The 15,806-nt window shown below is 37.2% G+C and overlaps 1 protein-coding gene across 4 annotated transcripts in view; it reads left to right on the plus strand.

Moving 5' to 3' along the window:
- HACE1 (HECT domain and ankyrin repeat containing E3 ubiquitin protein ligase 1) overlaps nt 1-14,383 on the plus strand; it is a 91,957-nt gene extending 77,574 nt beyond the window's left edge. For all 4 annotated transcript variants that reach the window (XM_070418011.1, XM_070418012.1, XM_070418013.1 and 1 more), the window contains 4 exons: nt 5,643-5,741; nt 6,019-6,089; nt 12,752-12,865; nt 13,649-14,383. In XM_070418011.1, coding sequence (XP_070274112.1) covers nt 5,643-5,741; nt 6,019-6,089; nt 12,752-12,865; nt 13,649-13,751 — 387 coding nt within the window. In that variant the 3' untranslated portion in view covers nt 13,752-14,383. The remainder of the gene's footprint in view (nt 1-5,642; nt 5,742-6,018; nt 6,090-12,751; nt 12,866-13,648) is intronic.
- Nucleotides 14,384-15,806: the final 1,423 nt, after the last annotated feature.

A 15,806-nucleotide genomic window follows, 5' to 3' on the forward strand; every position in this document is an offset into this window, starting at 1 on the left:
GAGGCTTAACCCTATATCCGTTTCCCACAAAGTATCCTTTGGTTTTATTCTGTTTCATAAAATTAGTTTTACCCTATGCCCTTCATTTTAATACATGAATAAGTGCATTGGTGTATACCTTTAATTTTACACATATACCAGTATTCTCAATTTTTTTTCACTCATGGTATATCTTAGTAAAGTAGTGGACAGAATTTGCTAATTAATTTTAAAGTCCCTTGTGATTTAGTTTCATTAAATATCAGTTTTGAGGCCCAGGCCAGGTCGCTCAGTTGTTAGAGCATTGTCCTGATAACGCCAAGGTTGGATCCCCACAAATCGATTTCTCAAATCAAAAAAAAAGAGAAAAAACACAAAAAACCCAGTTTTGAGTTTTTTTTGGTTCTGTTTTTAGGTTTAGGATTAATGGTTTTGTTTAGCATAGACTTGTCTAGTTTTAGCATAACCATAAAAGTTACTTTTAGCATTTAAAAATGGAGGAGTACTTATGAACTGTTACAGAGAATTACATTATTTCTTGGACCTGTGGTTTTAAAAACCAATAGCAACAACATAAACCATTGACAAATCTTTGCCTCATAATTTACTGATACTTATAAATTCTGTGAAACTTATTGAATTACAGTATACATAGAGAAAAGTACATACGTTATAAATGTATAGTTTGATGCATTTTCATAAGCTGACTACACCCATGAAAACAGCACCCAGATTAAGAAATTGACAGATCCTAGTGCCCCAGATGCCCCTTTCATGTCCCCTTTCACTAACTATCCCCAGTCATGGGCAACCACTCTCCTAACTTATAATATCATAGGTTAGGTTGCCCGTTTTTTAATTTAATATAAATGAAATAATCACCTAGAATATATCTGACTTCTTTGGCTGGGCTTTTTGTTTGTGAGAGTTATACTGTCGTTGCATGCATTGTAAATTGTTCATTTTCATTGCTGGATGGTAAGTATTTCATTGTGTCAGGATACTGTTTTATCTTTTCTCCTCTTAAACATTTGGTAAGTACTTTTTAGTTTTAGACTATTTGAAATAGTGCTGCTACATACATTCTAGTACATGTCTTGAGGAGAAATATGCATGCAATCTCTGTGTTACATACCTTGGAGTAGAATTGCTGCCATATATGGTGGGTATTTATTACATTACAATAGATACTAGCAAATAGTTTTCCAAAGTGGTGTGTCAAGTTACACTCTCACCACCAGGTCTGGAAGTTCTGGGTGTTCCCATTCTTCACAGGCATTTGATAACTTGATTTTGCATTTTTACCATTTTGGTAGATTGGTAGTGGTATTTCATCATGATTTTAATTTGCATTTCCCTAATGATCAATGAAGTTGAGTGTGTTTGATATGTTTATTAGCTGTTTGTGTACTCTGGTTTTGAAGTATTAAAGTAATTTGTCCATTTTTTCTATTGTGTCTTCTATTTTCTTTGTTACTGATCCCTAGGATTCTTTATATATTTTTTATAGTAGTCTTTGTTAGATACATGTATTCCACTTTGGTGTCTTAGTTAATAAAGTTTTTAGTTTTAGCACAGTTCAGTTTATCTTTCTTATTTTTTTTAAATGAATGGAGCTTCTTGTGTCCTTTTAAGAAATTGTTTCTTATTCCAAGATCATGAAGGTATTTTCCTATAATTTCTTCTAAAAACTGTATTCCTTTGTCTTTCACATTTAGGTCTGCTACTGATAAATTTTCGATTGTGCTTATATTAGAAGTTAGGTTAGGATTCCTGGTGTGTTTTAGACTCTGGCCTTGAACTGATTTAGATGGTAAGATTATTTGGGAAGTACAGTGTTAAATAGGATAATAAAGATCTTTCATTCTCTTCATAAAAAGTTATAACATGATTTTCATGAAATAGCTCAAAATCTTAAGATAATAAAGCTTCAGTCATTTTTATTCATAATTATTGGCAATGAAAGCATACTTAATATTATTAAAAGCTTACTTTAGCTTAGAAGGAAAGAAGATTAAGCTCATATTTAAGACATGCGTAAAATTCATTCTCCCTCCCTTTGACAGGTCTGTTTCAAGGTCCTGCCACAAAACCCAATTTCCCCAGATGGTTTAAATAAAGGAGCATTAACAAAGGGACTATTATAGAGGTGCAGGCAGTGTTAAGAATAAATAAGATTTGGTGAGACATCCAGAGACTAGCTGCAGTGGAAAGTCTTTATCACCTCTGGAATTGAAGAGACAGGTGGGGGAGTTATTGTAAGAAGCCCTGTGATGAGGAGACATGGCTACTGGAAAGAGGTGCTAAAGCAGGGAGGGAGCGGAAAGTGCTCTCACCTCCAGTCCTCTGCCTGTTCTGTGGCGGAACCCAACCTGAAGCCAGCAGACAAGAGAGCTAGTGTGCCAGGATCAGCCTCCTAGGGCACAGAACAGTGCAAAGAAAAGTGGAGACTCTATTTGTGGCTCGTAAATGGATACTAACAGAACACCTTTATTTAGTCAAAGTATATATTTTTTAATATTTTTATTGATTTCAGAGAGGAAGGGAGAGGGAGAGAGATAGAAACATCCATGATGAGAGAGAATCATGCATTGGCTGCCTCCTACAGGCCCCCAATGGGGACCCAGCCCACAAACCTGGGCATGTGCCTTTGATCGGAATCAAACCCGGGACCCTTTGGTTTGCAGGCTGATGCTCTATCACTGAGCCGAACTGGCTAGGGCTAGTCAAATTATTTTATAACTAGAGGCCCGGTGCACAAAAATTTGTGCACTCAGCGGTGGGGGGCCGGGGGGGAGTCCTCCAGCCTGGCCTGTGCCCTCTCACAGTCTGAGACCCCTCGGGAGATAACGACCTGCTGGCTTAGGCCTGCTCCCGGGTGGCAGAGGGCAGGCCCAATCCCTAGGTGCAGCCCCTGGTCAGGCTCAGAGCAGGGCCGATTGGGGAGTTGGGGCGCCGCCCCGTCATGCACAGAGCAGGGTGGATCGGGAGGTTGCAATGCCACCCTCAGTCACGCTCAGGATAGACTGATTGGGGGGTTGGGGCACCGCCCCCTGTTACATTCAAGGCAGGGTCAATGGGGAGGTTGCGGCGCCACCCCCTGTCACTCACAGAGCAGGGCCGATCAGGGGGTTGGGGCGCTGCCCCCTGTCACTAACAGAGCAGGGTCCATCAGGGGGGTTGGGGCGCTGCCCCCTGTCACTCACAGAGCAGGGCCCATCAGGGGGTTGAGGAGCTCCCCGCTGTCACTCACAGAGTAGGGCTGATAGGGGAACTGGGACACCGCCCCCTGTCACACACAGAGCAGGGCGGATCAAGGGGTTGGGGCGCTGCACCCTGTCACACTCAGGGCAGGACCAATGGGGAGGTTATGGCTCTACCCTGTCACACACAGAGCAAGGCCCGTGGAGGGGGATTGGGGCACCACCCTCTATTACCCACAGAACAGGGCCGATCAGGGGGTTGGGGCACCACCACTGTCACAGTCAGGGCAGGGCCGATGGAGAGGTTATGGTTCTACCCTGTCACACACAGAGCAGGGCCGATCAGGGGGTTGGTGCGCTGCACCCTGTCACACACAGAGCCGCAGGGCAATCGGGGGATTGGGGAGCTCCCCCCTATCAGGCACAGAGCAGGGCTGATCAGGAGGTTTGGGCGCTGCCCCCTGTCACGCTGATTCCGGTGCCGGGAGCCTCGCTGCTCCGCTGATCCCAGTGCCGGGAGGCATATTACCCTTTTACTATATAGGATAGAGGCCTGGTGCATGGGTAGGGGCCGGCTGGTTTGCCCTGAAGGGTGTCCTGGATCAGGGTGGGGGGTCCCCACTGGGGTGCCTGGCCAGGCTGGCTGAGGGGCTGAGGGCTGTTTTCCCGCTGGCAGTTGACTAAAAGCTCCCAACTGCTCCTTGTTTTCTTTTTTTTTTATTTTATTCTGGGCCAGCTTTAGCTCTGAGGCCTCGCTGCTGAAAACATGGATACAATGTTGCGGTCCCGGGCTGACTGAAAGTCGGTTTTGTTCAGCTTCTTATTTGCAACATAGTAATAGTTGCTTAGAGTTGCAGTTGAGAGGCCGGCAAGTGAGGCGGGGAACGTTGGAGTCTGCAGTCCCTGGAGGAAGCAAGTCTCCCTGCTCGCTTCAGTGCATGGCTGCCGGCCGCCATCTTGGCTGACAGTTAATTTGCATAAGGATACGCTGATTAGCCAATGGGAAGGGTAGCGGTCATACGCCAATTACCATGTTTCTCTTTTATTAGTGTAGATGCCATCACAAGGAGAACGTAACTAGCAGTTCTCAAACAAAAGGTCTTAGGGCCTCCTTACAACAAAAGCCTTTTTGTTTGAGTTATATTAATTGATGTTTATTGTATTTGAAGTTAAAACAGAAGTGTAAAATAATTTATTAATTCATATAAAAATAATTTATTGCCTATTAACAAAAAATTTTAAAATTGAAAACTATTTTCCAGAATGAAACAAAAATAATGGGAAGAGAGGCATTATTTTATATTTTTGCAAGTTTAATGTCTGGCTTAATAGAAGACAATGGGTACTCATGAATCTGCATCTGCACATTATCTGCTGTGATATGTTGTTTGGTTGAACTGTATGGAGAAAATCCAGCCTTAGATAAGTTGGAAAAGAAAGAACCTTGCAGACTCCCTGAATAGATCTTAGAAACACCCAAGAGTTCTCAGACACCACCTTATACTAACTTTCATTAACCTTCAAAGTACACTCTGTACTAGTCTGGTATATATTACAAGTAGTTGCTGTAGGAAACGTGATTTTGAACCACATTGCATTGATGTCTCTGTAATAACACATCCTGCTATTCCAGCTTGTCCGTGGTTTAGTTAAGTGTAGGCTGGTTATTGCCTCACCTGTCTCTGTAAATAAGCCCAACTGTGATTCAGAGGTGTGGACAAGCTCTTTTTCATGTTTTCTTTTCTCTTGGAAAACATAATGGTAAATACTTTTGCCATTCTTTATTTCATTTTGTAGTTATTTGATTGCTATTTTGTTTATTTGATGATCTTTCTGGGAAAAAGGAGGCTACCAATGTCATTAGGAAATTGCATTTTTTTTCTCACCTTGGGGAAAGTTGACATTAAAGATCTGAATTATTCTAGAATAGTTCTGCAAAGGCCTGAATCTTTTTTTTTTAAATACATTTTTATTTTATTACTTTCCTTTTCCTAATGATTAGGATTTTTTGATGATGTTTTCCTTTGCTTAATCCAGGATTTATTCAGGTGTTTGTTGTTGTTACTTTCATATTGAGAAAATGGTTCTTTATATAATTTAACAAATTCATAAAATAAAAATAACCATAAAGATAATGTTCATAAAAGTATTGCACATATAAGCTGTTGCTGCATAAGTGTTTATGTTCTATAAACATAAAATATTGTCTCCTTATGTTTTAATTAAATTATATCAATGTAGAGACATCTGCACAGCCCACAGTATTTGAGATCATCGGTATCAAGGGTTCTCTCCCATGTAGTACTTGTTATTGATGACATGCAGACCCTGTCACAAAAATAAATCGCTTTTACATGGAATTAGTTTCTAATTAAGGCAAATTTACTCTTTAAATGTAATAGGTTTGTGTGTTTTTTCCCCCAAAGAAGAATAATGAAATATTTTTCTTCTTCCCCAAAGGAGCTACTGCTTTCTGGCATGCCAGAAATTGATGTGAGTGATTGGATAAAAAATACAGAATACACAAGTGGCTATGAAAGACAAGATCCAGTTATTCAGGTAAAATTTCTCTAGAGCTTAGAATGAAGTTAAGTTATACCATTTAATTTTGTAAGCTTTTCAGCACTATTGGATGAAAACCTACATTAATTAACGAAGTAAAGTTTTCCTCTAAATTCTTCTTATGGGAATTGCATATGAAAGCTTGGTATGAAATAATTTTTGATAAATGAGTTTCTTAGAATCAAATGTGCTTTATGAATGCTGCATACTTCTTGGTATTAAGTCTACGATTGCTCTGAAATGTGAGCTACGTTTTTTGTTCTCATTTTGTCAGTGGTTCTGGGAAGTTGTGGAAGATATTACTCCAGAGGAGAGAGTTCTTCTCCTGCAGTTTGTTACTGGCAGGTAGGAAGTGTTTTTATGATAATGGGAAAGTAATTTAATGTATTCCATTTCTAATGGCTTAGAGATAAACAACCAACATGAATTATTACTCTGAATTGTCAGTTTCTTATCTCCCTTTCCACTTTTATGATATTAAACAAAGATTTATTTAAGCATTTAAAATAAAACATATATAGTAGTGGTCAATAAATGTCTGTTTAAAATTCTGCAGATTGGTCAATAGTAGTAGCCAGATTTTTAATATTTGTGTGTGCTGGGCAACACACACACACACACGTGCGCACCACAACACATATAATACCCATACACAGCAGTTTTTCTCCAGTTCTTGTAAAACTTTACTTTAAATGTTAAGATCCATGTCCTAAGAATAATTATGATACCACACTTCTTTGAAAAGTCTTCTTTTGCAACCAATGAAATATCATAGATTAGAAAACTTCTTTTAAGTTATATTTCTGAAAGATGTAAAAAAAAAAGGTTCGATTTTCATTCTTTATAACATAGAATTTTATCTGTTTCCTTCTATTTATTAAAATGTAGTTCAGTTGTTCTATTACAAATGTGCATAGTTCTCCTGGGAAAATTAGCACACAGAAAATTAGAAGAATAAAAAAAAAAATCACACTCTGCCAGCAGTAACTATTATAAACAATGTGATGTATTTACCTTTTTTCTCTGCCTTATTATTTATTTACTAGTGGCCCGGTGCATGAAATTTGTGTGGGGGGTGGGGGGTGTTCTCAGCCCAGCCAGCACCCTCTCACAATCCGGGACTGCTGGCTCCTAACCACTTGCCTCTCTGCCTGCCTGATTGCCCCTGACCATTACTGCCTGCCAGCCTGATCGCCCCCTAACCGCTCCCCTGCTGGCCTAATTAACGCCTAACTGCTCCCCTGCCAGCCCAATCGCCTCCAACTGCCCTCCCCTGCCGGCCTGATCACCCCCAACTGCCCTCCCCTGCCAGCCCGATTGCCCCCAACTGCCCTCCCCTGCCAGCCTGATGGCCTCCAACTACCTTCCCCTGGCAGCCTGATTGCCCCCAACTGCCCTCCCTTGCAGGCCTGGTTGGCCCCAACTGTCCTCCCCTGCCGGCCTGGTCGCCCCCAACTGCCCTCCCCTGCCGGCCTGGTCACCCCCAACTGCCCTCACCTGCTGGCCTGGTTGCCCCCAACTGCCCTTCCCTGCTGGCCATCTTATGGTGGCCATCTTGTGACGACGTAGGGGGCAGCCATCTTTGTGGCAGTCATCTTGTGACGATGTGGGGGTGGCCATCTTGTGATGACGTGAGGGCGCAAGGGCCACCTAGGCTTTTATTAATACAGATTTTTTTAAAAATATATTTCTTTATTGATTTCAGAGAAGAAGGGAGAAGGAACAGAGACAGAGAAACATCAATGATGAGAGAGAATCATTGATTGGCTGCCTCCTGCACGCCCCCTACTGGGGATCGAGCCCACAACCCAGGCATGTGCCCTTGGCCGGAATCGAACCTGGGACCCTTCAGTTCACAGGCTGACGCTCTGTCCACTGAGCCAAGCCAACGAGGGCTAGTACAGATTTTTTAAGTGACTGGGAATCTAGCCCACAGTCTTGTTGTATGGGACGATGCCCCAACGAACTGTGCTACCCAGCCAGAGTTTTTTTTGCTTTTTTAAAAACATAATTTTGAGTGTGTATCTATATAAAATATATGTATGTAATTTAAGATTCACTGTTGTCTTATTTTTTAAAAATATGTTTTTATTGATTTCAGAGAGGGGGAGAGAGAGAGAAACATCAATGATGAGATAGAATGTTGGATTGACCACCTCACATATGCCCCCTACTGGGGATCAAGCCCACAACCCAGGCATGTGTCCTAACCGGAATCAAACCATGATCTCCTGCTTCTTGGGTCAGTGCTCAACCATTGAGCAACACTGGCCGGGTACACTATTGTCTTATTTTTAAACTAGTATATAAGCATTATAAAAGTTTAGAAAATGGAGAATATAGCTAGAACAAAATGAAAATCCTATTAAGTAATTCCACCACATAGATAATGCTATTAACATTTTACTTTATTTTCTTAGTCTTTTAACTATATGATTAGGAAAATAGTTGGAGTCCCACCATATGTTTAATTTTAAAGAATAAAATAAAACATAAATATTCAGATTGTAAACTACAGCTATGAAAGAAAACCTTGTTAAGTTTTTGGGGTTTTGCTTTTTTAGTGGCTTCTTCATGCCAAGAAATACCCTGTGATTGCGTAACTTAATGAAAATAATTTAATAAAAATTACATTTTCTGTGTAGGAAGGTTAGGCAATTCAAATTTTAAAAAGTCACTCTAAGCTCAATCACTGGAGATAATCACTGTTAACATTGTCGTTATTCTTCCAGAATGTTTCTCACATATATAAATTTTTGCTTTTTAAAGACATTGTCCCAGTTTTATAACTTGAATTTTGCAATATATCACTAAAAATTATTCCATTTATAGATATAATTTTTAAATGGCTGCCTAACTCTTCAATTTATGGACCTCCTTTAATAGATATTGTCCTTTATTGCCAAATTTCCTCATTTATGAATAAGGCTGCAGAAATAAGGAATTTTTGTGCTACATACTTGGTGGGCCAAAATCCTACATTATTTATATAGGATAAATTCTTAGAAGGGAAATTTTTATATAGAAGGTATATTCATTTTTATAACCTTGATACATATTGCTCATTTATCCTTCAGAAAGATTTCAGTTTTCAGATTAGCAGGGAATGAGAGAGGGCCTTTTATTCTATCAAAATTGTAAAATCTTTGGTTTTTTTAAAGCTTACTTTTCAAAATTTAGGTATATGAAGACATTAGCTTAATTACCCTGATAATGAAATACTGTTACAATTTGTGTAAGAATAAGTGTCAAGGCTCGTTTTCTCATCTTGTCCTGATACAGTGTTATACTTGTTTTTTAAATTCTGCCTCTATAGGAAATTGAGAACAGTTTGGTTTTTTTGATCCCTTTTCATTTTTGGTTGCCTTTGTTAATTTTTTTAGGCAAAGGTTAATATGCATAGATTAACTTAAGTTGAATTTTATTTCAGTTGACAGACATATTCATGTCTTCTTCAGATAGTCTTTTCCTAAGTAGGAATTGCTCATGCATTAGCATTTTATTAGTAAGACCCACACATACTTTTAATATTCACTTAGACCTCGAAGGTAAGCTCAGGCATTTCATCAGGAAAACATTTAATAGCAACCAAACTGCTTCCCAGCTAGAAAAGAAAATGGCTGTTTTCAGAGATTCATATATAGTGATTGCTAATTTTTTCCTCGGGAGTACATACATATCCATGATTTCAATTTGGTTCATTTTTTAACAGTTTTTATAGTGTGTGTGCTAAAAAATACATAACATTTACCAGTTTTAAATGTGTTTTTATTGATTTTTAGAGAGAGAGGAAAGGAGAGGGCTAAAGAGAGAAACATTGATGAGAGAGCAACATCATCCATTGGCTGCCTCCTACATGCCCCCTACTGGGGATCGAGCCTGCAGCCTGGGTATGTGCCCTGACTGGAATCCAACCAGTGACCTCTTGGTTCATGGGTTGATGCTCAACCACTGAGCAACACTGTCGGGCTTGCATTTTTAAGTGTATACTTCTGTGACATTAAGTACATTTACACTGTGCAACCATCACCACCATCCATCTCCCAAATTTTTATCTTCCTCAGTTAATACTTTACCCAATAAACACTTACTGTCTATTCCTACTCTCCTAGCCCCTGACAACCACTGTTCTCCTGTCAGTCTTTATGGATTTGAATCTTCTAGGTACCTCATCTAAGTGGAACTATACATTGTTTGTCTTTTTGTTACTGGCTTATTTCACTTACCATAATGTCCTCAAGGTTCATCTGTATTAGTAAATGTCAGAATTTCCTTTTGAAGACTAAATAATATTTCATTGTGTATATATACCACATTTTGCTTATCTTTTCAACCATGGAGGTCACTTGGGTTGCATCCACATTTTGGCTCTTGTGAGTGATACTGCTGTGAACATGGATGTTCAAATATCTCATTGATTCTCTGCTTTCAGTTCTTTTGGATATATACTGTAATTCTATGTTTCATTTTTTTAGAACCTGCCAGGCTGTTTTCCAGAGTGGCTGCACCATTTTACATTCTCACCAATAATGCCTAAGGGTTTTAATTTCTGCATGTCCTTTCCAATACTTGGTCTTTTCTTTTCTTTTTTCTTTTTTTTTGAGGTAGGGGTTGGTGGTTTTTGTTTTATTAAGTCATCCTAATGTGTATGAAGAAGTTACCCCATTGTGGTTTTGATTTCATTTCCCTAATGACAAATGATTTGGATTAAGCGTCTTTTTCATCTGCTTATAGGCCATTTATGTATCTTCTTTGGAGAACTGTCTATTCAAGTCCTTTCCTTATTTTTAACTGGTTTTTGTTGCTGTTGTTGAGTTGGAGTTTTTTATATTTTTTGGATGTTAATTCCTTATGACTTACGATTTGAAAATATTTTCACCTATTTTGTGTTACCTTTTTACTCTATTCCTGGTATCCTTTGGCATATAAGTTTTTAACTTTGATGAAGTCCAATTTATGTACTTGTCTTTTGTTGCCTGTGCTTTTGGTGTCACATCCAAGCAGTCATTAGCAAATCCAGTGTCATGAAGCTTTCTCCCTATATTTTCGTATAAATATTTTGTAATTTTAGCTCTGAAGTTTAGGTCTTTGATTCATTTTGAGTTAATTTTTGTAAGTGGTGTTAAATAAGGGTCCAACTTTATTTTTTTCTGTGGTAGATAACCAGTTTTCTCAGCACAGTTTATTGAAAAGACTGACTTTTTCCCATTGAATATTCTTAGCACACTTGTTGAAAATCATTTGGCCATATCCATATATGTGAAGTCTTATTTTGGGGTTCTCTATATTATTTCATTGGTTTATGTCATCTGTCTTTATGCCAGTTCCACACTGTTTTGATTATTGTAGCTTTGTAGTTTAAATTTTGAAATCAGAAAGTGTAAGCCCTCTGACTTGGTTCTTTTTTTTCAAGCTGTTTTGGTTATTCACGTTTCAACAGTGTTTTTAAATGAACTGAATTATGGTTTGTACTATGAATCATGTTAGAAAACATTTTTAATATTAGTCTACTGTCTTTGAGTATGCATTGACACCTATATGTTAAATGCTTACCATCATTCTAATTTATCCAAAAAGCACTAGAACATCTCATTTTAAAAACAACAAAGTTTATTCCAGGATCAGTTTGTTTAATCATGATATATGTGTGTGTATATGTATATATTTATATATATTTATATGTATAAAGGCTAATTTGAAATACTAATTTTCTTTCAAATGTAAACAATAGAATTTGAGAAGTTGTAAGTACATCCTCTACAGCCATGTACACAAGATTAAATTTTCTGGTGGTGTTTATACATATTGTGTTAGCCTTCCTGTGGTTTGACTATGTTAGGTGACATTAAAAAACAACATCTGATATTGTGACTCTTTGGAAAGAGAAATGTGAAGAATTTTATAGTATTTCCATTGTGAAAAACAAAACAAAATCCTTTTGACCCCAGATACTTTTCAAACGGGAAATTATTTGGATTATATGTTAAGATCCTCTGTTGCTTTAATTAATCAAGCAAACATTTATTTATTCAGCAGATACTTAGTGAATGTCTACTAGATACCAATCATTTTGCTAACCCCAGGGATACAAATACAAATATAACATACTTGGGCCCTCAAATCAGTCCCAGTTTAGTAGAGACACACATGAAATAAAATAATTGTACGTACAGTATTGTAACCAGACAACCAAGGGGTCCGGGCTGCCTGTCGCTACTTCAGCCAATTAAGCAGAGACAGGGTTGAATCACATATGAGCGTTCTTTACAATAATGCCGGCAGTATGGGAGAGCAACAGGTCATCCACAAAAATCTGTTCTGTACCCTATCATAAGCCAGCTGCTTATATTGGGTAGAAGGATAAGATTATGTGGGGAAGTAGGAATTACAGGTATGGGAAAGTGGGCATGGGATAATCAGTACAGGTTACAAGTCATGTGGGCTGGGGGGGAGTTACTGGGTGCCCTGGGACCAGATTACAGGTAATAGGGGCCGGGGGGTTGTAAAGAGCAAGTGCCTCTAGGACTAGGAGCCATGAGGTTGTAAATCTTTCCCTAATGATAGGCAGTTCTCACTAGGAGGACAGACTGCATTCCAATGGTATGTCCCAAGGTATACAACTCTCAGCCAGGTTAGAATGTGCTTTCTCTAATCAGAACAGAACCATCATGGTTAACAGAGCATGATTAATGTTTGTTATAATTGTAGCTGATCCCCAATATATTCTATTTCTGCCCCTAACAGTATGCTAAATGAATAGTAGAGCTATGTGCTGTGGCTAATTGAAAGCATAGTACAGCTTATAGAAATGTGGAGGGGTGTCTCCATGGAAGCTGGATAACTGGCCACATGGTGACTTTTAGTAATAAGTTGGAGTGCTGCAGATTCAAAAGGATTATTTTGTCAGTGACCTAGAGTTGAATACATTCTTACCCTAACTTAGGAAATATATCTATAACAAAGATTTTCCTTTAATGATTGCAACATATTAAGATATGAACTGTTAGTTCCAGGGTCCCACACGGTGGATTTGCTAATATCATGGGTGGAAGTGGATTGCAAAACTTTACAATCGCTGCTGTGCCATATACTCCAAATCTTCTACCGACTTCAAGCACATGGTATGTTAAATTTTTTTTATTTAAATGCATTTTGAAGTTTTGATTAATTTTGAGTGATCAAAAGTCTAACTACTGCATTGCTACAAGAAGAGAAAATAAATCTCAACAGTGATCTCTATCAGCATTTTGGAATCACTGACAAATAAATAGCTACATAGTTCAGTGATGGCGAACCTATGACACGCGTGTCAGAGGTGACACGCAAACTCATTTTTTTGGTTGATTTTTCTTTGTTAAATGGCATTTAAATATATAAAATAAATATCAAAAATATAAGTCTTTGTTTTATTATGGTTGCAAATATCAAAAAATTTCTATATGTGACATGGCACCAGAGTTAAGTTAGGGTATTTCAAAATGCTGACACGCCGAGCTCAAAAGGTTCGCCATCACTGACATAGTTCCTTGCTTTCCCCTTTTTTGGTAAGGAATATGTTTGAGGAAACTATAATTTAAGTGAATATTGTTCAACCAGCATTAAAGTTAAATTGTCATAGTATCACTAAATTACACCATCATTTCAAATTAAATCGTTCTTGCTTATTTTTGGCTGAAAGGAACTTATTTTCTTCCACTACATTTGCAGGCTAATGAAAACTACAATGCAGCAGGGGTTTTTTTGCTTTTGTTTTTATCTTTTAAATACTACTTCAGGGTTTTCCAATTTGAATGCAAATTTGAGAGGGTGGTTTTATGTTAATTTTCATAGTTTTCATTGCTAGACAAAACAATTCGAAATTTTACAGTTTTTCTATTTAATGGTGGTATATTTTACTTTTAAAGCATCAACATGCTCAAGTTACCTGAATACCCAAGTAAAGAAATACTCAAGGACAGACTTCTTGTGGCACTGCATTGTGGCAGCTATGGCTACACAATGGCATAGTGGAGTCTGGAAAGCACATCTGACTGCTGATGCACAGTCCGAGTGGCAGAAGTAATTTAGGAAATGTCAACAGAAAAGCAGCCTCAAGGCAGTTCATGGGCAGGGCTGTTTAAAATTCATCAAGAATCAGGTTTTCTCCCCTGCCCCTTTTCCCTTTTATGTTTTCTCAGTTTGTGATACACTTAGAAAATAGAAAATCACAGTAGCCTTCATTTTAAAGAATGCTAACTGAAAGTAGTAGAAATTGTCCTTATATTTCTTTAATCTTATTCAAGATTGTATTAAGGCAAAATCTTGTTCTACATTCCACCTCTGCTATGTAACTGTCTTGTTTAAAGGATGTTTTCTCTTTACTTTTCTGTATATTAAAATATAGTAGGACATCCAACCTGGTATGTCCTATCGCATGTAAAGTGCCATTTATATTTTGAAAAACTATTGTATAGAATGGATTAATTGAAATTGTGTATAAAGCAACAAATATGTATTTTCCCATATTGAATCTGTATTGCAATGATGTTTTCTAGCTTTTTAATATTTTACTATGTAATGTAAAGTTTAGACTGATGTGACTAACAAACAGCTGATGAAATGATATCTAATTTATATATTAAAGTTTATACTATATTGTATGAATTATTTGCATTTTTCAATGGTCAGTTTTCCATATATATTGTGGTCTCATAGCTTTTCTTATGCCTTAATTTATATTTTAGGTAAACCTAAAATATAATATTTTATCATTTTTTATTTTATCAGTGAATTCTGATGACACATTTAAATAATCTGATGTGCAGATTACGATTTAAATATGTAAGTTTTTCTTAAATTTGCTTTTTATTATTAAAATGTTGAGTTCCAGTGAATATGCCTAATGTAGAGTGTTAGTTTTTAAATTTTAGGGTGATCTAATCAGTTTTTATTTTGAAAAGACACACTTGAGTAGTTACAGCATACCTTTTAGGAGGAAGTAGGAACATGCACATAGTTAGAAGTGCTAATGGAGGGATTTGTAATGCTTAGGACTTTGCATCTGGAAACCAAAAGTAGACTCTCCAATAGCATATCCGTGGATATGCATACCTGTGCATATTTCCTCATGAGCAGCCGGTATATTTGTCACTGACAAATATTGACAATGTATGTGTCAATACAGACAAATATTTAATTTGTATATATGTATATAGACATATACATTGAAAGCTTTGCTAATTTATAAAGTTTCTCTAATATGCGTTTTTTGGTCCTTTTTTATTGTGGTTTTTTATATTAAAAATCTCAATAGATGACATTAAAAATTAGGAATTATTTAAAAATTATTAGCTCTAAAATTAAGAGTCATATACTTTATAATAAATGAAGCTAATAATTTTTAAATTTTGGTTTTCAAAATTTAATTGTAAAAGTGGTCATTGACTTCTATCTTTTCAAGTAACTGAGTTTAATATTACATTGCTAATTTTTCATGTTTACAAACATTAATTTGTTTTATTTTTTTGTATTATGCTACAAACATTGTTTTCTTTTTTATTGAATGTAATGGGATGACACTGGTTAACAAAATTACACAGGTTTCAGGTGCACAATTCTTCAGCACTGTAATGTGTGTTCACCACCCCAAGTCAAGTCTCCATCATCACCATTTACACCCCCCCATATCCTCCTCCACCTCCCCTCCCCCACAATCACCATACTGTTGTCCATGTCAATGAGTTTTTCCTTATTTTTTTCTATTTTGCTCAATCCCTCCACTATCCCCCAGCCGACAACCCCTTTCCCGACAGATGTCAGCCTGCTCTCTATCTATGAGTCTGTCTCTAAATTTCTGTTTATAATTATGCAATCCATTGGCTTTGTCTGATTGGTCCTTTTGCAACTATTTATGTACAAGAGATAACAAAACATTAAAAATGTCATGGTATTTTATCCATGAATATGAATATTTTTATGTAAACCTAGAAAATTTAGGGTTTATTCTTTCACATTGTCTTTATTTTTAAACTATAAGAATGTAGTTAATATGAAAATATTTTACATGGATTAAAAATATTATTT

Source organism: Myotis yumanensis, unplaced genomic scaffold, assembly GCF_028538775.1.
Source record: "Myotis yumanensis isolate MYYU_CA2020_CCGP unplaced genomic scaffold, mMyoYum1.0.hap1 SCAF_6, whole genome shotgun sequence".
NCBI classification, from domain to species: domain Eukaryota; kingdom Metazoa; phylum Chordata; class Mammalia; order Chiroptera; family Vespertilionidae; genus Myotis; species Myotis yumanensis.